Raw genomic sequence first — 20,743 nt, 5'->3', positions numbered from 1 at the left:
CGCATAACTTTCCAATATGCGTTTCTCATGCTTCTGAGGATGTGCTTCAATCAATACCTGCGCCGTCTGGACTCTCAATGGCATTCAATACGCTGCCGTTCCAGAAGCAGAGCGCCTGTCATTTCTGCTTCCACAATGCGCCTGCAAGATTTTACTGGCCTACATGCACCCTCGGTGGCTCGAAAACTCTGATTGAAGCGAGAGACTGGCATCTTCCTCTGCTGTCTCCGTAGAACCATGCTTCTGGAGACCAGACTGGTCTGTCGGCACAGTGCCGTTCTAGGTGACCGTTTGAGAGAAGCACGAGCGTATGGTCGTTATGCTTCTGAAATGTGTCGGAAATGGCTAGTTGAGCTGCAGTCATAACTCGCGGCTCGCGTAGGCTTTGAATGACAGAGATATATGACCTACACCTATGCTATCTCTGGTCGCTCAGGCACTCCAGGCTCGAGCACATCTGTTCATTCGTTGCCTTTGAGACAGACAGCCGAACAGAGCTGCTCACTGGTCAGCTTAGCAGTCTCCGAGATGCTTCCGCTGTCCACGAAGGCCGCTTGGTCTTATGTGTTGGCTCTGAGCCGTTCATGGCAGCAGAGATCCTGCTTGAAAGGCTTTGCTTCCAATTGTCTCCAATGGTGTTATTCCACGGAATCTGCTCTTTCGACGCCATTGAGAACGGCAGCCGACCAGAGCGACGGGCGGCTCGCTCGAAGGCTCTGTGGCTCTCTGACACACTGCATCAGCTGCATATGACTGTTGAGCGGCTCCGAAGGGCTTCTGATGTCAGAGACACAGCTACGACCCGTTTGTTTCCAAGCATCTTGTTTCCTCGAGATTCGAACCGTTTCTCTGTCGCGCGGCCCAACAATTCGGCATTCAGCAGAGTGAGCTGGTGCTGATGGAGTGATGGCGCTCGTTGTCTTTGACAGTGATAGCTCTCTGGAGTTCCAATTCTTGATTGCATGACGCCAACTGTGCACCCTGTAGCTCTGCAACCGTCAGCAAGTCGAGAAACAGCTCTCTCGTGACTCCAGCCGCCGTCCATAACTCGTCACCTGGTGACCAGAACACGCGGCGGCATCATGCACGTTTGGAAAGCGGAAATGGCACAGGAGAGGTATGTGGTCGTCGTCGTCGGCCGCCAAAGGCAGCGCTGCCGCCCGAAGGCAGGCAGAAGTGAAGTATTTTTTTTTTTTTTTTTTTTTTTTTTTTAAAATGGTGGGCTCTCGCGCCACATCTGCTCGAGCTCCTCGAGCTCTTTGCTGAAAGGCGGGCACGTTAGCATGTGCCAGAACGGAAGCAAAGACGGAATCAAACTCACCCCACTGGCTTCTTCTCCTTCTCCTTCTTCTTCTTCTCCTCCATTTTGGCGCGGACTGTGGCATTGTCAGTGAATCTGTCATGAGAATGGAGAGGCAATGAAGAGGGGAGACGTACGGAGGGACATGGTGGTGGTGGTGATGGCGGTGGTGTGTTGGCGACACACCAGCGCGCCCAAGAAAGCGGCGAGCTTGTGGATCATTTTGTGTGCTATTCACTCGCGTTAGCATGTCTCTGCGAAGCCGTCGCCGGCAACATAGGGTGCGTCTTACGATGTGATGTGTTTGTGATTGAGGAAGCAAAAGAGAAGCGCTGGAGCAACTTCAATGAGCAACTTTCACTAGCGCGTCACGAGCTCTGGCCAGATGTGAAACACGCGCTAAGGCAACAAACAGTGACCGTTGAGCACCTTCCTCGTTGTTCTGCATGGTGGGATCGATTCCAACTCTGTAAATACGCTATCTCTCAATGCCATGAAGTCTCCAGGTCCTCCATTCATTCAAACCATTCCACGGACAGAAAGCTCCCCCTTTTCGCTTTGGCCTTTTCGATCGGAGACAGAGTGATCCACTGAGCCCGCAGGTGAGTTTTCACCATGCGGTCCACGGTCAGTAGTAGAGCCTCCTCTCTCATGCTTCGCCGGCTCAAATTGACCAGGCACGATGCGACTCCGAGCCAGGTAGCTTGGGCTCTGAGTCTTGCCCACCCATAGCATCTGCTCATGCTCGCGTAGGTATCGATGGCTGGAAAAGCTGTTGAGGACATTGGCCCTGCCCATCATGCCCAGCTTGCGGCGTTGGTCCTCTTTAGCATACATTCGCTTCGTGATCTGCTCAACTTCCTCCTTGCCTGGGTGGAGTGGCAGCTTATGGCGCTCGCCTGGTGCATCTTCAGCATACTGACCCCACTCTCCGAGCAGAGCGAGAACCTCCACCTGCGCACGAGCAAGCGAGTACGAATCGTTCGGAGCAACGACGGCGCTGAACTTCTTCCAAGTGATAGGGTCAGTGACCACGCGGAAGCTTGCGCCAACATCAGTACAAACGACAGGCACGCCAGTCAGCGCAGCTTCACCCATCGCCAATGGAAGTCCTTCAGATACCGACGAGTTCAGGAAGATCCATGCCTCCTCAAGCACCTTACTCGGGCTTCCAAGGCCGCGCAGCGCAACGTAATCTCTTAGGCCCTTGCTTGCAAGAATCTCCTTACACTCAACAGAGTAAGCAGGCGCTTTCTCCATATCGCCGTACACATCAAGCTGATAGTCTTTAAAGCCCCACTCATTGACGATGATATCCGCCGCTAAGATCGCGTTCTTGATATCCTTCACAAAGCGCACGTGGGACAGCATGGTGATCGTTGGCTTCTTACTCTTGATCTTCTTGATCGGGATGAAGTTCTCCATATTGCAGATGCCATTGACGACCGGATCGATCTTTCTCGCGAAAGCCTTTCGATGACCGAGGATCCCCTCCTGCGTTCCGTGTTCCACTTCCCACCCCGGATTGAAGAAGTCGGCGCACGGCAGGACTACGTCGGCGTAGTGCAAAATAAGGACAGAAGTCATACGCGAGAGGTGGATCAAGCTGGTGCATACGAAAGGAGCATCGAATGACATGGCGGACGACAAGAACACAGTCACCTCGCGCCAGGATATGCAGTGGTCCCAGACATGAAGCGTGCAGTTACGTTTGAGCTTGCAGAGGACACCATAAGAGGCGCCACAGAAGTGGTGAGATGCTTGAAAGACATCTGGGATGATCTCGGGAACGTCCAGGGTGAAGATGAAGAGGAACCGATGCCACATGTCAAGAGCATTGTCCATGTGAGCAAGTGTAGGCAGCTCTGCATCCCACCACTTGGAGATAGGGACAGCATTCTCGACATCTTCAGCTAGCCACAACTCTCGCCATCTCTGCTTGACGGGCTCACTCATCCATGTTTCCGTCCAATGACGGTCTTTGGCAAAGTAGTTGCTCAGATCGACCAGTGCTTGCGACGCTTCCTCGATGTGCTCTGGCCCGAACTTAATTGCACGAGCGCACTTGATAAGACTGGTGAGGATTGGCAGGAAGTTCTTCTCGATGTCTGCGTGATATGTGTGATTCGATCGGCGCTGCACAGCAGAGTCCAGAATATCCTCGAAAACGCCGTGATGAGGCGTCAAGAAGTCCATTCCCCATAGAGGCAGTACTGTCAATGATTGGATGTTCCGCTCCGTCTGGAACTTTGGTACACCGAAGTCGTTGGCGTTTTCGGCAACAACATGCCATCTGATTGTGGAAAGATCATTGACCATGTCTCGTCGGCAAGCAGACACTCCTCCGCCCTCGTTTGGCCAAGTACCAGTGTCCATAGCCAGGACGTTGAGAGTGTCATGAGTGTCTCTTATCTGCGTCGACTGGTCTCTCGTATTGATTCGAGCATCTCCACCTTGCCCAAAACTGTCCAGATCACCATACTTGAAGGCTATGGAAGACCAGGAGCTGACCTCAGGGTCTAGATCCGTGCGAGCTAGGATCGAATCGGCATTAGATTGAAAGTATGCTCGAGCACTGTGCAGCAGCCCAAGGTCTCGTCGCAGCCAGTATGCCGTCAATACGCGGTCTCGTCGCAGAGCCATCTCGTCCAGCCATCTGATTGATACAGCGTCAAGATCCTTCGTGCCTTTCCATGTCTTCCATAGAATGTTACGAGCGGCGCCTGTGGAGATAGGATACCACTTTTCGTGGAACTTGAATAAGCGTGTGAGTACATTGCTTCGCTGATTTCTGAAGGAGATCAGCGGGTTGTCCACGAGAAAGCTGTTCTTGCGCGGTTTGGCGAGGATATGATAGTGGTCGAAACGAATCTTCTCCGGTGTCATGACTGTCTGACCGTTCATGGTTGTATGTATCGTGGGGTGAGAGCGGTGGTCGTAGTTCCACCAGCATCTGTACACATCGGAACCCAGTGTGTAATTGCACTCCACGACCTTCGGGCTGGGAATCCATAGCATCAGGTCGTCCTTCTTCTCCGGCGGAGGATAGCACCAGGATATGTTCATTGTCATGTGAGCCATGGTGTATTCAGCTCTGATCAGCTCGTCGTCGTACTTCGCATTACGGCGGTAATGGTATTTGAAATGCGTCAAATTGTCGTCCTTGGTGTAAGATCCCGACGTGACGTATCCGCGGTCATCGTAATGCATTAATTCTCCTTCCTTGTCTCCGCCATCGCAGATTCGAGATATTGGGAGCTTGGCAAAGTCGTCCTTGGAGTTATCGTAAAGATATCGGTAGGAGTTGCTGACCTCTCCATTGGCGTACTCTTTACGAGCCTTGAGCTGCAAGCACTTGCTGATATAAGTGCTTGTCGAGATCAACTGTGCCGTGTCGGCAGGTTTCACCTCGTGCTTGCCGTTGTACAAGCTGAAAGTCGTTACGCCGTTTCCTTTGGTGTGGAGAAAACCAGTCTGTGTACCATCGAAGCTTTCTATGGTAACTTTCTCTCTGGTCATCGTAGACTTGGTGCCTCTCATGTATTGCTGTAGCTTACGCACGCTTTCGCGATTGTGAAACATGAATTGCGGGATAATCAGCCATTGAAGGGCTTTGGCATACATCCAAGCTCCATTAAGCAGGAATGGCACGATGTACTTCGCGAACCATGGCTTGTCCGCGATGAAGAAATCGAGCTCTCGCTGATATTCCGGCTCGCCTGTCAGCGCGATGATGTAGAACTTGACAGCAAACCTCCAGCCCTTGTAAGTGGCGCGGACACGGTATGTTATCTTTCCAAAGAAGCTGGTCGGTCGCTTTAAAATGATGGGGCCAGCGCTGAATCGTTTGAACCGGTCCTTGAGCTCGGAGCCATCATCCTCAGGGCCATAGAATTCTGCACTCTTAGCCTTGGCGTATTGTTTGGTAGCATTGACAAGTATTATGCTGAGGTTGCAACGCGCCAGGTATTTTTGTATGGTCGTGAATCGTTCACCAAAGAAAGTGCTTCGAATCCAGTCGACCTGAACATCGCTCATCTTGCAAGCGCGACCTAGGCATCGGTCAAGTAGGAACTCACGAATGGCCGAAGGCAAGTTGTCCCATTGAGTATCGGAGTCAAGACCCAAGAGAAGATCGCGGAGTACTTCGGCGTTGCCGTACTTGGTGATCCTCGTACGTTCACTTGCCGTAGCATCGAGATGCCTTTTAATTCCCTCTGGGAGAACGATGTTACTAGACGCAGAGCTCTCCGTGACCAGCAGTTCAGCAAGCGCTGCCTGGTCTCTGGAAAGTGCTAGCTTAATCTCTGCTGTGATACGGACCACGGCTTCGGCAATGATTTGGCTCTGTTGGCTAACATCGACGTATCGATTCACGAAAACAATGAGTTGCGTGTGGTCACGTTGCACTTTGGCGATCGTCCGGATCTTCCTCTGATCTTGAGTAATGTATCTTGAGGATACAAGAGTGACTTCCAGTCCATTTTGTTTCCAGAAACCAATGGCCGTGTTTAGCACATGTTCTCCATTTGGAAATGCAGCTTCAATAGCAGAGGCTTTCCGGAGACCAATACTACGTTGTAAAATCTGGACTGCTTGAGCACCTATGCCATTGTTCGGATCGACCAGCAAGCGCTCTTCATCGGGAAGGGCCTGCATTTCTCTGTAAAGGTCCGAAAGGGTCCGCTGTGAAAAGAATGGCCAAGGTGCCACTGAGCTGAATGTGTGCACATCAGGTTTATTCTTCTCTTGCGCTTTGTCGGTGGGAGGTCTAGGCCATCCTACGTTGGCGGTCCTCCACGATAAGATCGCTGCCAGCCAAGTGGCGGTCGCGAGCCCGACTACTGCGCCATACACGAAGTCGGGTGCGTGAGTCCGGATTGCAACACCTACCGCTATACCGCAAATTGCAGCACAGATAAGATCATTCATCGCCAGTGGTCCAGTGTATATTCGATTGTATTGATACCACAGCAGCCCTGCGAGAAGTCAGAACCAGCAATCGGCTCCTAAAAACACACTCACCTGAATACGCCCCAGTATATGCCATGAACATGATAGTTGCGCTCTTGGCTGACTGGAAAATCCACATCAGCGATGCACTGATCGCGAAGCCCCACAAATGAGAGAAGAAGAATTTGGCCCAGTTCGTCCAGTAGAGTTTTCGTCTAGCTTTGGCGTCGTTCAGAGCAGCTTCTTTCAAGAACGCTAGCGACGTGATCTGTTGAGGAGTCTTCTTGTTCGCCATGGGCCAGAGCGGTTGAGCCACAGCATCGAGGCAGACAGCTGCAATGAGGTAGTAAGCCAAGCTGAAGCCGACTGCCAATCTGTACACAGGATTTCCTGCATCTGATAGACCGACCACGTTGTGGCCCGTCACGAGCGACACCCATTTGTCCATAAGAGCAATGAGGAAGTACAAGACGCCGCACCAGACTTCGTCGCCACCAAAGCGCCAGTGTATGAAGGCATTGTGAAGCTTGAGCCCTTTTTGCATTTCCCGAATGGTGTCAATCGCAGTCTTGACCATGAGATTCCAGGTCGGACTGTAAGGATAAGGCATTGCCGTCCGAGAGTATTTGCAGTACCAATCCATGAGAAAAACGGTTGCATCATAGCCGGCGACGTGTTTCTTGATCAACTGACCAGCCTCTGACTTCTGCCAAGGCCACCTGCTTCGTTCTTTCTCGAGTGCGGCGAAAAAAGCCCTTCGAGGCAACGGAGTAGCTGCAAGATCGGAAATGTTTGGGATTTCCTCTGGAGGTGTGACCTCGTTGTAGAAGTTCACCACTTCCGTGTCGCTGATTATGGGAACTTTGAGGTACCACGTGCCCCATTGTGATATGACCTTGCGGGCTCCGAGCAGGAGGCAGCATATGAATCCAGTAACAACGCAAGGATAGATGACGATGTCTTTATGAACCCACAGAGTCAGGATAGGTGAGATGAGCAGGATTGGCAGACACATAACGACTGTGTTCCGTCCAGACTGGAACATGAAGCCTGGAAACTGATAGATAGCCAAAGTCGCCAGAATGGTGAGATAGGTATCCAGTGCGGCAAAGTAGAATACGAAGATGAAGCCGTCGTACCAGCTGCGTGCAATGCCAATAGTGATGAATGCAACCAAGCCGATTATGGAAAGCAGGGCGACTCCAGCCACGAACCTAGTAAGCACGAACATGTTCATGGCTGGGAATGACATTGCATGGAGGTAGTAGCTTCCTCCATAGCCGATCCAGGTTCCAATCCCGCCGCAGAGCAGGAGGCCGGACATCAGACCAGCTGTCGCCATGATCTTCTCGCTCTCCGCCATGTAGTTGCTGAGGTACAGACCACGCCCGAGAATTGTCAACATCATGATATCAAACAATGCCGGCACGGCGAATATGCCGAGGAAGGTAATCTGGTAGTAGATTGGTAGCGTTGGTCGTTGTGCGTCCGGATCCTCATCAACAGACTTGGAAGCATAGGACGTCGGCAGCTCACTGCTACCATCTTTACGTGCTGCCGGTTGATGCTTTGTGTAGTAGGCCTGATACTTGTCTGCCAATATACGGCCCAACACATTCGAGGTCATATCCAGGTAAGTCTCGCATTGAGAGCCTGTTCCGAACATTTCGGCAAAGCATGCTGCTTGGTCCGGATGTCGATTAGGTAAGGGATTGCGATCCAGCACTTCCAGGTAGATCTCTTCGAGGGCCAGTCTTCGATACGCGCAGAATACTGAAAGTGCGAAAATGTCGACTGCGGCATCGATGCCTTGTTTCTTGATGGTCTTGGATAGGATTGTCTCAATTCGTTCCACGAAGCCATCGTCTTGATCCATGAGCGCCTTTGGTAAAAGGCGATCCATTGTTTCAAACACTTGGAGTGCGGCGCTGTACTCTGGAGCATGACAGCCTTGATCTCTGTACCAAGCAAGTCGGTTCTTTATCAGATCTGCTGTACTGATTTCACCACGTAGGTACTGCTCAGTGTTTTGCTTTCTGAGTTGATCTCGAGTCGGGATAGCCATAAGCTGATGTCGGCAGAGTTTTGCCATTCTTGCGCACAGTCCCGCAGAAGCCGCATCGCTGGAGAGGGTTAGCCTTTGCAACAGCAATATTAGTTCTTGGGAAGTAAGGCCAACGATATCATCAACCATTCTCTTCGGCAACTCCCATCTCTCATCCAATAGCCGGCCACGCTCGTACAGGAGCCACTCAGCTTTGAGGCATTGTGTCCTTGAGAAGCGCTTTATTGACAGCCAGGTGTGGAGAATGGCAAGTGCTCGATCACTAGCACGCAACGAAATGAATAGATCCAGGTACCCTGGATGACTTCCTCTCCGCTCAGTGTTGGAGAACATTCCATTGTCATAGAGACCCCAAAATTGCTCGCTAGTGTTCCTGTGGAAGCCAGAATGTATGCCCATGTATATGCGCAACCGGTCAGTATCCTGTCCATCGCTCACAGCGAGCAAATTGAGTAGCTCTTCAACGGCGTCAGCCATGCCATCAAAGTCTTTGAACTGCTCACTGAGCTCTAAGAGTGGCCTCAACTTTGTTCCAATCTCTTGCAGTGCTTCGGCACCCAGTCGGTCGAGCATGTTCAAATCTCGAAGCTTGCGCTGACCATCTCGAAGCATATCGAAGACTTCCTGGGAAGCCGGCAGACCGGTCTGAAAGCAGCCAAGACCCGTGTAGTCTTCTCCTTCGGGGGAGAACGAAAGGGCATCGTTCTTGAGATTATATTGCAGGTCCCCGATCGGAAAGCCAGCGTCAGTGATAGACAGTGGTCTGCCTTTTGGCTGCTCTGGAGTTTCAGTCTGGTGGAGCTCAAGCATCTTGCCAATCCCTGGCACATAGTCTTCTATTATTGCGAAGGCATCATTATCATGGCAGGAGTTCTGGACAATAGTGTCATTAAGCCTCCATGTATCGTGCATGATCATGACTTCCCAGCCCTTCATCCACATCAGCGCGCCAAGTGGCAAGCCTGCCAGAGTTTCTTTCTGGGCAGCATATGTGTCAATGAGCGCCTTTTCGGACCCGATCCAGCTGAGCGCGGTATTGAACCGGCACCACAGATAGCTCCTGTTCGCGACTGAATGTGAGAGTGTCTCCATATCGTCCAAAGTCTCCCACATGGCGAACACGATACCTCCAAGAGACATGTGCTTGGCCAGCGCTCGTTGCGCACGACGCAGGTTGGACATCTGATAGTAGTCTCTGCGATCACCATTTCGCAGTATCGTGCCATTCCTACAGATCAACCCTTTGATCAAGTCCATGCCAATATGCCGACATTCATCATCAGTGAGATATTCAGGCTCGGAAAGCTCAAGGTATACATCAAAGTTGAGACTTCTCAGGTACCTGATCAACTCCTGGCAAATGACTGGAGGCAGCTTCGATTGCCAATTCGCAAGCAATATGCCTGTCATCGGAGAGTACATTCGGTTTGAACCCCGAAATCGTGACGATACGAAGTCTGTGATGGTTTTAAGTGCCGGCACAAACGCTTCTTTTGTCTTTGCTGTTTGCTTTCCGACCACCGATTGCACATCGAGCCTCCCAAGGGTCTGGACAGAGGTGCAGTGAGAAGCCGCAGCGTCAAGCACACCATTTTGGGCAGGATCCAGCACGACGATGTCCCATTTCCTCAGAACGGCTGTTTCTTGCTGGGTCGGTGGTGTTGCAAAACTGCCAAGATATACACCGAATGTTTTGGGTTCCTGTTCACTGCGCGCATCTGCAGAGATTGATTGTCCCTTGCTCTTCAAGCTATCAAGAAATTCTGTAACCCCTCGCGGCACTTTTCGTACTCGCCCTCGAAGAGCCTTCCGCCTGTCGTGGACTTTGATAAGCAGTACCGCGGAAAGATATAGTAGACCAGACAGGACACCGAAGAGTGCGAGCCCAGCAAGTATCTGCCAGGTGTCAGCACATGCATTTCTATCACTTGGTCATCCTACTCACGATATCGAACCAACTGCCAGTCATCACGTGCCAGCCAACGGCTGACAGTCCTATGTACTCGGCCCTCATCGCGAGCAGTGGCGACAGCACAATCTCATCTGCTGCCGTGCTGCTGCTGCCACACAAGAGATGTACAGATGGCAGCACTAGCAGAGCGAATGCGAGTCCCAGCTGCTCGTGCTCGTGCCTGTCGAGGAAAACGCGTAATGCAGAGCTTGTCCGCTTTCCACCTGAGCTCAACTGCTCGGCCGCCGCTCCTGACATTGCCAGTCGATCGTGCTCAGTCGCAGCTCGTCCATCGTTGCATCATACAAAGCCGAGCGTCGCCCATAGCTCCTGTGATACGCAGACACGTTGAACGATGGTTTCATCGAGTCAATCGAGCAAATCGAGTTTGATCCACTTTCAGCATATAGATCCCGCCATTCGAATGCGACCAGACTCGTATTACGAGTGATCTGGACTACTGTCGTGTGCATGTCGGGCAATGGTGCAATGGGAGGTAGCCAATGGCACTACATGAGTCTAATGTTCTTCCGGAGCTCCCGAGCCGTGGGTCGCAGGTTGCTGCGTGCTGCTGGCTTTATGCGAATCGCTTAGATCGAGATGTTCCATTTTTCGCATACTCACGATCCTCGATTTGTAGACTAGATCAGCCTGTGTCTGGTTTGAAGATAGACCATTCAATTGCTGTCAAGGGCACGCGAACTGACGCGCGAATGTAGTCTTGGCTTGTCAAAACCCCAAAGCTCTTTCTTGGGGAATAGTGAGTCTATACATCGAGAACTGCATGTCTGATTTCGCTGTTGCTCCTTGAATGCCATGGTTTACTCCCGGTCGAAGAAGAATTCCAGCACAGCACATACCTGAATCTGGCCCGAAATGCAGTCTCCACAACATCTGCTGTCCAGGCAGAGGAAGAGGTCCAAGGCTCTGTGGTGTTGCCTTATAGCGGTCATATTGGCAATTCTGATCCTGATAATCGTGCCAACAGCTGTGGTGTTGTCCAGGAAAAATCGCAAGTATCCAGATGGACTTCCTGCCAAGGTGTTGCTTCCTCTGTACGAGTTTCCGGAGGACAGTGCCTGGGATCCTCTGTACTCAGCGTGAGTTGTATCTGTGTCATAAAGTGCCATCAGCGATGGAGTCTGATAATTCGTAGCATCGAATCGAACTCCAACCTGGACTTCATTGTGATTATCAATCCAGATAGCGGTCCTGGCGGAATGAGCACAGCGCCTGGCGCCGAGTTCTCTCCAGGAATACAGAAGCTCAATAATTACTCAAATGTGCAGACAGTAGGCTATGTCCGTGAGTTTGACGCGTGAAATCGTTTGCGGCGCGTGTACTGAGCATGGATGCAGGTACGGGCTATGGCACTCGACCCGTGATGGAAATTGTGCAGGACATCGAAACGTACGCTCAGTGGGCCGATGTCCATTCGAGTCTGGCGATGCACGGCATCTTTTTCGATGAGGCAGCGTATGAGTATTCGCCAGAAAATGTCGAGCATCTGTACATCATCAATCAGTTTGCCAAGAATTCGACAGGCATTCGCGAACCTCGCACGGTCAGTCTTTCATCCACTTCTGCCCCGATCATCAACGCAACATCCGCTCATCCCATCGCAGGTCATCCATAATCCGGGCATCTTGCCTGATGCGCGCCTAAACACCAACAACACCGATATCACCGTGACCTTTGAGCAGTCGCTGAAGGAGTTCCACAAGATGGACGCGTCACTGCAGGAATCGCCTTTCAACCGGACTTCCAGCGCGTTTATCGTGCACTCGGCAGGCCCCGCGGATCTCAAGCAGTTCGTACCAGAGCTGAGCTACCATGCTGGTTATTTGTTCGTGACGAGCAACAAGAAAAATTATTATAGCAGCTTCGGGAAGAATTGGCAGAAGTTTGTTGATGCAGTGCCCACAAACGCAAGCGCAGCCACGCGGTAGGAGGCTGATGCCGATCGTGGATGTTAGTGGCTCCCAGTGGCTGGAAATAGCCTTAGCTACTTCCTCCTCCTCGAACTTAGACAATAACAACAACAATCTTCCACGGCATTCCTACAAATCTGACGAGCCCCCTAAGTCTGCCATGGGGCTCTTCTCGAGATTCAAGAGGTCCGGAAGCACCAAATCGCCACAATCCACATGCATCGTCCCCTTGTACATCTATCCAACCAACTCTACGACATGGCAGCCACTTTATGACGCGTGAGACCACGGGCGCAGACAGCTTGCACAATAACGCTGACTAGCTTCCTCAGAATCGACGAGAATCCATCACTCGACTTCGTTGTCGTTGTCAACCCCAATAGCGGCCCAGGCGAATCCCCATGGTGGCCCAATCTGGACTATTTGCGCGAAGTACCCAAGCTCAACGCAAGACCCAACTGCACCACACTCGGCTATGTCAGGACTGACTACTGCAATCGAGACGTCAGCGAAGTCTTGGAAGACATTCGACGTTATGCGAAGTGGCCACATGATTTTGGCGTGAAAGGTCTGCACGTCTCGGGCATCTTCTTCGACGAAACACCCAACGAATCTTCACAGTTCAAGACCACATTCTTGCAAAAGATCAACCATGATGTGAAGTCCGCTGATGGCATATTCGGCAGCAAATTGGTGCGACCTCATACCTTCTAGAAATGGACCTCGGCTTGAGACTTACATGGTTTGTAGATCGTTCACAACCCTGGCACGCTACCAGATCCTCAACTCACCAGCAAACGGCCGGACAGCACAGCGGTATTCGAAAATTCATACGCACGACTGATGGGATCCGATCGAACTGACGACAATGACCTGATCGAATACTCTCGGCAACATGCTTGCTACATGGTGCACTCGGTGCCGATAGATCGGGTCAAGGATGTTACCCACGAGGTTCGGAAGCGAGCACAATATGTCTTCGTCACAGACTCCAACGAGCGGTTTTACGAGCAATTTGGCGCCGGTTTCAAGGACTTCATCGATGCCATGTCGACCGATTGAACAACTCGTTGGAGCACGACCATGATGTTCCTTTCTTCGAACCCTTGCTTGGCGACACAATTTGAACTTCGCCAGACTGTTCGATCTGGCCTTGGCGAAGGAAGGCGCTGCATGTGCGTCTCGAACACAATTGCACAATCTCAGCATCGGCAACCGTCTGCGAGACAGTTTGCCTGATGCATTTGGTGCCAAATGCCGAAAGCCCGATATGCCGCGCATTTCTACCTTGGTACTGAGCAGGCTTCCTGGGCCAACAATCCACAGTGCCTTGCGCGAGCGAAGCGTTAGCCCACTAATGGTCACTCGACTGTCAGAATACAGCATGGTCAAAGATAATGCGGAGCTCAACAAGCGATTGGAGCAGTTTTTGCCAATGATCATCTGGCATCGCTTCATTTCTATGTCATCTATGTTCATCCTAATTCGAAAAGGTCGTTACGCTAAACCGCCCAGGCGGCGATCACGAGAAGGTTGTTCCATTGAAAGTTGCACCTAGACTTTGCCAACCAGACTCAATGCATTCCACAGATCCACCGCGCAGTCATCGACAGTCTTCTGCGTTCTCCATCCAAGATCTCGCTCCGCTAGCGCAGTCGCAGCAACACAGCTCCCAACGTCTCCGGCTCTCCTCGGCGCCATTTGAGCTGGTACCTTCTTGCCGCTGGCCTTCTCGAGCGCCGAGACACACTCAGCAACGGTCATTCCACAACCTGTGCCCAAGTTGAAAGCTCTGAAGGACTCTTGTCGATGCGGATCGTTTGCGGCTGCGACTGCCGCAATGTGCCCTTGTCCGAGATCGACGACGTGAATGAAGTCTCGCACAGCCGTTCCATCGCGAGTGTCCCAGTCGCTTCCGTAGATGTAGAGCGCTGGTCGCAGGCCAGTCATTGCTTCGGCAATCACAGGGAACAGATTTGTCGCTTTCATACGAGGGTTCTCTCGCAAGAGACCTGATGCATGGCAGCCCACGGGATTGAAATACCGCAGAGCTGTGATTCGCATTGAGGGATCGGACTTGGCGACATCAGCGAGAATGGCCTCGGCCATGTATTTGGTTCGTCCATATGGATTGGTGATGCCAGTGATGCCGTTGGCCCGCACGCGCTCCAAACCATCCTCTTCTGTGTATTTCTCGTCGAAATGCACGAGATCATCTTCTCGAAGCGGCTTTCCAAGATTGGCTTTGCCGCCATATACTGTGGCAGAAGAAGAGAACACGAAGTTCTTGATGCCATTCAGCTGCACTATCTCGAGAAGATCAATGAGACCCGCGATATTGTTTTTGTAATAAGCAAGCGGTTTCTCGATGGACTCCGACACCGACTTGAAAGCCGCGAAGTGGATGACTCCGGTGATCTTAGACTGACAGGCCTCATACATGTTGAACACATGCTTCATCGCGGAAGTTCGGTAATCCAGTTTATGGAACCGTAGCGTTGGAGCGACCAGCCCCCTCTGGTGACAGTAGTCCTTGGAAAGGAGCTTTATTCGGTCCAGGACATTAACATACGAATTGGAAAGGTCATCTACCACAATGACATTGTAGCCTTCTTGGAGGAGCTCGAGTGTGGTATGCGATCCAATGTATCCGAGGCCGCCGACCACCATGACATACTGCTTGTTGTCATGGGCCGGAAGTTGTTCCTGGACTGGCTCGACTGCTTGAAGAACCTGCGGCGAGAAATAGTCAAAGCTCTCTGTAAGAGCGAATCCCGGAGTATTGGGCCTTGATGAGAACGCTGTGGAGTGCCCGCCGCTGTCCAAGCTGTCTAGTGACAGCAAAGATGAACTGGAAGAGACCGATCGTAATGTGGCCGGCATGATGTCGTTGCTGTCTAGTCGATGATTATGCTCCGTGCTCAGCGATGTGGAAATGAGTACTTCGCTGGCCCGATGCCAGCTCGAGAGAACGAAGAAGACTACACTACTTAACAACGATCTCTCCTGTGGCAAATCGCCAAAAGGCCGAACATTCAGGGCCAGACATCAACGCTGGACGATCTCCGTTCCTTCACCATTTCCAATTCAATCGCAAGGTCCGAGAGGCTGTGCCGACTGACTGGACGAGGGTCTCGATTCTAGATCTGCTCGGTCCCCGTCAACTTCTGCTGGAGAACGGCATATGAGGGTCCAGAGCGGACGAAGCACCTCTGTGGTCCTTCTTCCGCACTTGGGCATATCCGACGCCATGCAGTAGCTCCCATCAACTGTCCTCGCCGGAAGGGCACTCACTCCTGGAACATTTGGGCTCTGTATCCTACCGGAGAAGCAGATTTTCGCTGCAAGGGCCATCTACCGTCATTCACGAGTGTGCTATCGTCAGTCAATCCCTTTGAGCTGGCTGCCCTCACGCTTGCATGGGATTGAGATTGCTCGTCAGAATGCAATGAAGGTCAATCTATTGATGCTATTCTGAGACGCAATGTATATTGGCTGGACAATACTCTGGATTCCAAATGAGCGAGTTTTTCTATGTCTTTGGCACCACTATCAAAGATTCAGACCCTGATCTGTTCACTCGCCATATGTGGGAGCGAGCTGGCCCTGCGCACGACGACAGACTCAACGCCAGCTTCACCTCGCTCCGCTTTTGGCAACGAATTCGAAGCTAGTAATCCTCCTAGTGCTAGTGCCTATGAGCTTGCGCAATACCGACACCAAACGGTGGTTCGGCCCTTGAGCCGGTCGAAGGTGAAAGACCAAAGCTGTGAGGCGTCGACCTTCGCCTCATCATGAACGGTGCTTGCATATTCAAGCCTGTTGAGCCTTGCCATGACCATTTTCACCTACTATCGCACGATGCAAGGCTTCCCAAACAGGCGTAAAATGCATTACCACTTCCGAGTAATGTAGCAGATCCTCGAACCATTTGCTCTGCCTGTTTCGGACGCTCATACGATCGCTGATGATGTCTTTGAAAACTGGCCCGCTTCTGCTTCCGGTTTCGAAGTCTGCTATGTACAGGGTCAACATACCGTTTGGATCGCCAACACGCGTCGCGTTTGAATCGGAATCTCAGCTATCTCAAGTTCAGCTGAATGACGCAGTTCTTTCGACTATCTCGATGAGAGCAACAAGACCGGCGGAACAACTCATTTTAGTTGAGCTCAACTCGCACGGTGAAGAGTATCTGCCGTTGATCAATGGACTTGTCAAAAAGGGGAGACTACTCCTGGTACACCAACATCAACGAAACAGTCCCACAGATCCGAGACTCTCCCATGTGAAGACGACCGTACTGCGCTTCTCCGCTTGGTCGTACGAGTACGAGCTGTGATACTCAAAATTCCGCGCTGAGCCGAGTGGTCCACAAATTTTGGTAGAGCTTGAAGCAACCGCTTTCATATCGATCAAAAGTCAATTGTTGGCCTCAGGCAATAGATCTCGCCCATCGACACGAGCCAGACACTTCTAGCCTGATCCACTGGACCATCGAGATCCCCACTGCTACCAACATGCGGATCAAACGCATTTAGCTGAAGAACGCGCAGCTGATTGTCAGCACTTCTGGGAGTGGATAAGCCCCGCGCACACTTTATTGAGTCCGCCACGAAGGGGTTTCCTCCATGCCCATTGTCACTATTCCTGGCTTTGCCTTTCAGTTTTTTGTCAACACTCCTGCGAGCAGGTCCGAGAGATGCCGAAAAATTCTTGTCTCCGCGCCACAGATTCCTCAGCCATGAGCCCGTCAAAGGCCGGGCACGAGGGATGTCTTCCTTCGCTGTTTCCCACCACGTTTCCAGGCCATCAGTCCCTCGTTGCAGAATATACGCATTGCTACGAAGACGCGCGGTGAATCACACATCGAGCGTCTATCGTAGATGTTCGCTATCCTGCAACTGCCATCATGCTGATCAATCGGCTGTTACACCTCGCCATACTTTCGGCAGGCGTGGCTGAAGGACAGAGGACTACGACGACCAGAACGACAACCGTCAGGACCACATCCACCTCGACTACCCTCACAGCATCGAATACTCGATATGGTTGCGGATGCGTCTCTCCGACAAATTCTCTTCGCTCAACATCGCGAAGCGGAATCACCACCATAACCACGACTCTTCAGCCTTCCGCCACATTTGCCTGTAACTGCCGGTCTACCGGCCTGGTATCGACAACTAGATCGAGCACTACCAGGACATCCAGCACACGGTAAGCTCACCCCAAACCCTTCACACAGTCACCTCTACGTAATGGACCTCAGATCGGCTAACCCCGAGCAGAACCTCTAGCACCAGGTCTGCAACTACCAGCTCAAGTTCATCTGTAATTGCCAGTTCAAGTTCATCTGCAACCTCCAGTGGACCGTCTTTGACGCCTTCGCAGAATGCCACTGTCGGTGGTCAGACCGTCAAGAACACTATCTTAGTCTTAGCTCGCAACTCCATTGATGCCGAGCTTGCCTACTCCGGTTTCCAAGGCTATGGAATCCCTTATGAGGTCCTCCTAGTCCCTCAATCTGGCGTTTCGCTGCCAACACTCAATTCTTCTGCGACGGAAGGCAACTATGGGGGCTTCATCATTGTGAGCGAGCTGTCTTACCAGAACTCGGCTGGAAATTGGGTGAGCGGTCTCACAGATGCCCAATTCACTGCCATCTACAATTATCAGAAGGCATTTGGCGTTCGGATGACAAGACTAGACACATACCCTTGGTCGGCCTTCGGCGCTGTATCACTCGGCACTAGCGGAGGCTGCTGTGACTACAACGTCGAGCAGCAAATCAGTTTCACCAATACCAGTGGTTTCTCCACTGCCAATGTCAAAACTGATGCGGGTATGAGTACAAAGGCTATCTGGCACTATCCGGCACAGATCACTGACCCGAAGACAACTTGGGAGATTGCAAGCTTCGGCCCTTCCTCTGACGGCAAGTTCAGCAGCAAGAGCACGGCCGCGGTCATCAACGACTTTGACGGGCGACAGCAGATGGTGTTCTTCACCGGTTGGGCCTCAGAATGGTCTGCAACCTCGACCTACCTCCAACATGCCTACATACACTGGATGACTCGTGGTCTGTTCGTCGGCGCTCGCAAGATTTACCTTGCTGGCCAAATTGATGATGTTCATTTGCGAACGCAAACGTATTCGCCACTGAATAACTACTATCGTAGCGATCCTCAGGACTACAGGATGCATGCTGAATGGCAAGACGACCTCAATTCTCGCCTGCCAGCTGGGTCAAACTTCTTCCTGGAGCTCGGCCATAATGGTAACGGAGACATCATTGCTGCCACAAATGGAACCAATAATGGCGCTGTCTGCAAACCTAATACTGCCATCTATTATATCCCGAATGACAGCACGGCGCTTGAGTATCAGAAGCCACTGGGCACTGGTAAATCGGTGTGGCCCACAACACCCACGAATTACACTTGGACCGTGGCTTGTGCATCGAAGGATGCCCTCGCAGAGTGGTTCATGGATCCCATCAATCGTGACCACTTCGCACACGTCTCTCATACGTTCACCCATCTTCATCAGAACAACGCCACTTATGATGACATCTACAAAGAGATCCTCTTCAACAAGGTCTGGATGGAGCAGCTTGGTATTTCCAAAGCAAAGAACTACTCTCCGGGAGGCCTCATCCCGCCCGCCATCACCGGTCTACACAACGGCGATGCGATGCGCGCGTGGGCAGACAATGGTATCATATCTGCCGTAGGCGATAACTCCCGTCCTGTCCTGCGCAACACTAAATCTGACATGTTGCCACTCATTTCCACGACAGCCAACAACGGCTTCGACGGCATGGTAATTCTGCCACGCTGGCCAACAAAGATCTACTACGACTGCGATACTCCAGACTGCACCACCAAGGAATGGACTGATCTCTTTGGCGGAACTGGCTCATTCACCGATCTAATGGAATCAGAAAAGAGCATCACCACTCGCTATCTCATGGGTCTTCATCATGACCTTTACATGTTCCATCAAGCCAACATGCGTGTCCACGACCTGCCTGTCGCGACTGTGGGCTCCCAGACACGGCAGATGTCTCTCGTCCAAATTTGGGTCGAAATTGTCACGCAAGAAATGGCGCGTTTGACAAACTGGCCGATCGTCACATTGAAGCACGATGACATCGCTCAAAAGTTCCTGCAGCGCATGGCAAGAGAGCAATGCGAACCCAACCTGGTCTATCGCTACAATCAGGATGGATCACGCATTACGGGTGTCACTGTCTCTGCGAAGGGGAACTCCTGCTCGGCACCAATTCCTGTGACGTTCCCGGGTGCAGCAAGTGGTGCAAGTGCGACTGATGATAAACTGGGCTCAGAGCCTTTGATCAAGTGGGTTACCTTGAGTGGCAGCACGCAGACTTATACTCTTGCTACGCCAGTTCCTGTGAGGGCATAAAAGTGTTATTGTATCATTTGCATATCTATCGAGCGCGGCGTTATTGGGTCAAGATAGAAGAACGTACATAGCATTGAAATCTTTTTCATCTCTTGCGATAAACATCTAGTCGCCGATACCCTGTCTTCTCTTCAGTCCGCCAGTCGTGCTTCGTTGAGTTGCCTCTGGGTTTGTTCCATTTGGGTTGCCTTCAACTCACTGCCTACTTGCGATGAAGAAATATTGGATCCGAGAGTAGAGATAACAAATTCTAGCATTCATTAGAGACTGCTTACAAGGGTCAAGAAATATATAATGATTGACACGAAGCTAGCCACAATGCTACTGCTTCTCCACTTCTCTCTCACTCCATTTCCACCTGGGCATGATAGCCACCACATTTACACATTAGTATCTGTTCTGTTCTGGGATCATAGTCTAGATTTCGTTGCAGATGACACCTTGGCCGGCCTGGAGAAATGTTAGCCTGCGAGATGCGGCGTTGGAGAAGGGATTGAGACTTACAAGTGGAATCAGACAGCAAGCAGCAGTTGTGCCGGTAGCAGCGCACTGTCCGACGAAGTTCCTCTGGGAGGTGATGGTGTTGGGGACTGTTCAAATGTCAGTATGGAAGCTTGTATCAGTCAATGCAATGTGAGGATTTACCATTGCCACAGCTCAGGCCAGCCAAACCAAGGACGTTGGTCGCGCAGCATTGGGCGAAGTAGCCGCTTGGGCAGACCATTGCTTGGCCACCTCCATTGCCACCATTGTTGCCACCGTTGTTGCCACCGTTGTTGTCGCCTCCATTCTCGCCACCGTTCTCACCACCATTCTCACCGCCGTTCTCCCCACCATTCTCGCCGCCGTTGTTACCTCCGTTGTTTCCCCCATTGTTTCCGCCGTTGTTTCCCCCATTGTTGCCACCGTTGTTGCCGCCACCATAGCCGCCTCCGTAGCCTCCCTTAGAGGAGCCGCCACCGAGGCTAGCAAGGGACAGGAGACCGCCTTGGCGAGTCTCAAGGGCCATTGGGCTGGCGACTGCAACAGCAGCAAGGGCGATGAGAGAGAACTTCATTTTGTCGTTGGTGTATTTATTTCGAAGGAATGTATCAGTTGAATGAAGAGAAGTGCTTTTG

General features: G+C 51.7%; 6 protein-coding genes across 6 annotated transcripts; 3 read left to right on the top strand and 3 right to left on the bottom strand.

Moving 5' to 3' along the window:
• Window positions 1-1,819: 1,819 nt before the first annotated feature.
• Window positions 1,820-10,527, bottom strand: RHO25_008127 (uncharacterized protein; the record flags this gene model as incomplete). Its single annotated transcript, XM_023600271.1, has 3 exons — window positions 1,820-6,279; window positions 6,326-10,214; window positions 10,264-10,527. 3 exons carry the CDS (start codon window positions 10,525-10,527, stop codon window positions 1,820-1,822), a joined length of 8,613 nt encoding a protein of 2,870 aa, XP_023449676.1.
• Window positions 10,528-11,145: 618 nt separating this feature from the next.
• On the top strand, window positions 11,146-12,218 carry RHO25_008126 (uncharacterized protein; the record flags this gene model as incomplete). The annotated part of the gene is made up of 4 exons (XM_023600270.2): window positions 11,146-11,369; window positions 11,426-11,574; window positions 11,628-11,833; window positions 11,895-12,218. The coding sequence occupies 4 exons, from the start codon at window positions 11,146-11,148 to the stop codon at window positions 12,216-12,218; spliced, it is 903 nt and encodes a 300-aa protein (XP_023449670.1).
• Window positions 12,219-12,360: 142 nt separating this feature from the next.
• RHO25_008125 (uncharacterized protein) lies at window positions 12,361-13,262 on the top strand (the record flags this gene model as incomplete). Its single annotated transcript, XM_023600269.1, has 3 exons — window positions 12,361-12,479; window positions 12,533-12,893; window positions 12,951-13,262. 3 exons carry the CDS (start codon window positions 12,361-12,363, stop codon window positions 13,260-13,262), a joined length of 792 nt encoding a protein of 263 aa, XP_023449671.1.
• Window positions 13,263-13,754: 492 nt separating this feature from the next.
• Window positions 13,755-15,083, bottom strand: RHO25_008124 (uncharacterized protein; the record flags this gene model as incomplete). The annotated part of the gene is made up of 1 exon (XM_023600268.1): window positions 13,755-15,083. The coding sequence occupies one exon, from the start codon at window positions 15,081-15,083 to the stop codon at window positions 13,755-13,757; it is 1,329 nt and encodes a 442-aa protein (XP_023449673.1).
• A 2,026-nt stretch (window positions 15,084-17,109) lies between these two features.
• Window positions 17,110-19,625, top strand: RHO25_008123 (uncharacterized protein; the record flags this gene model as incomplete). The annotated part of the gene is made up of 2 exons (XM_023600267.1): window positions 17,110-17,414; window positions 17,486-19,625. The coding sequence occupies 2 exons, from the start codon at window positions 17,110-17,112 to the stop codon at window positions 19,623-19,625; spliced, it is 2,445 nt and encodes an 814-aa protein (XP_023449675.1).
• Window positions 19,626-20,042: 417 nt separating this feature from the next.
• On the bottom strand, window positions 20,043-20,682 carry RHO25_008122 (uncharacterized protein; the record flags this gene model as incomplete). Its single annotated transcript, XM_023600266.1, has 3 exons — window positions 20,043-20,075; window positions 20,130-20,215; window positions 20,271-20,682. 3 exons carry the CDS (start codon window positions 20,680-20,682, stop codon window positions 20,043-20,045), a joined length of 531 nt encoding a protein of 176 aa, XP_023449661.1.
• Window positions 20,683-20,743: the final 61 nt, after the last annotated feature.

Source organism: Cercospora beticola, chromosome 5 (genome assembly GCF_033473495.1).
Source record: "Cercospora beticola chromosome 5, complete sequence".
Taxonomy (NCBI): domain Eukaryota; kingdom Fungi; phylum Ascomycota; class Dothideomycetes; order Mycosphaerellales; family Mycosphaerellaceae; genus Cercospora; species Cercospora beticola.
Note: the sequence above shows the minus strand (reverse complement) of the source record. Positions and strands in the feature narration are given on the sequence as shown.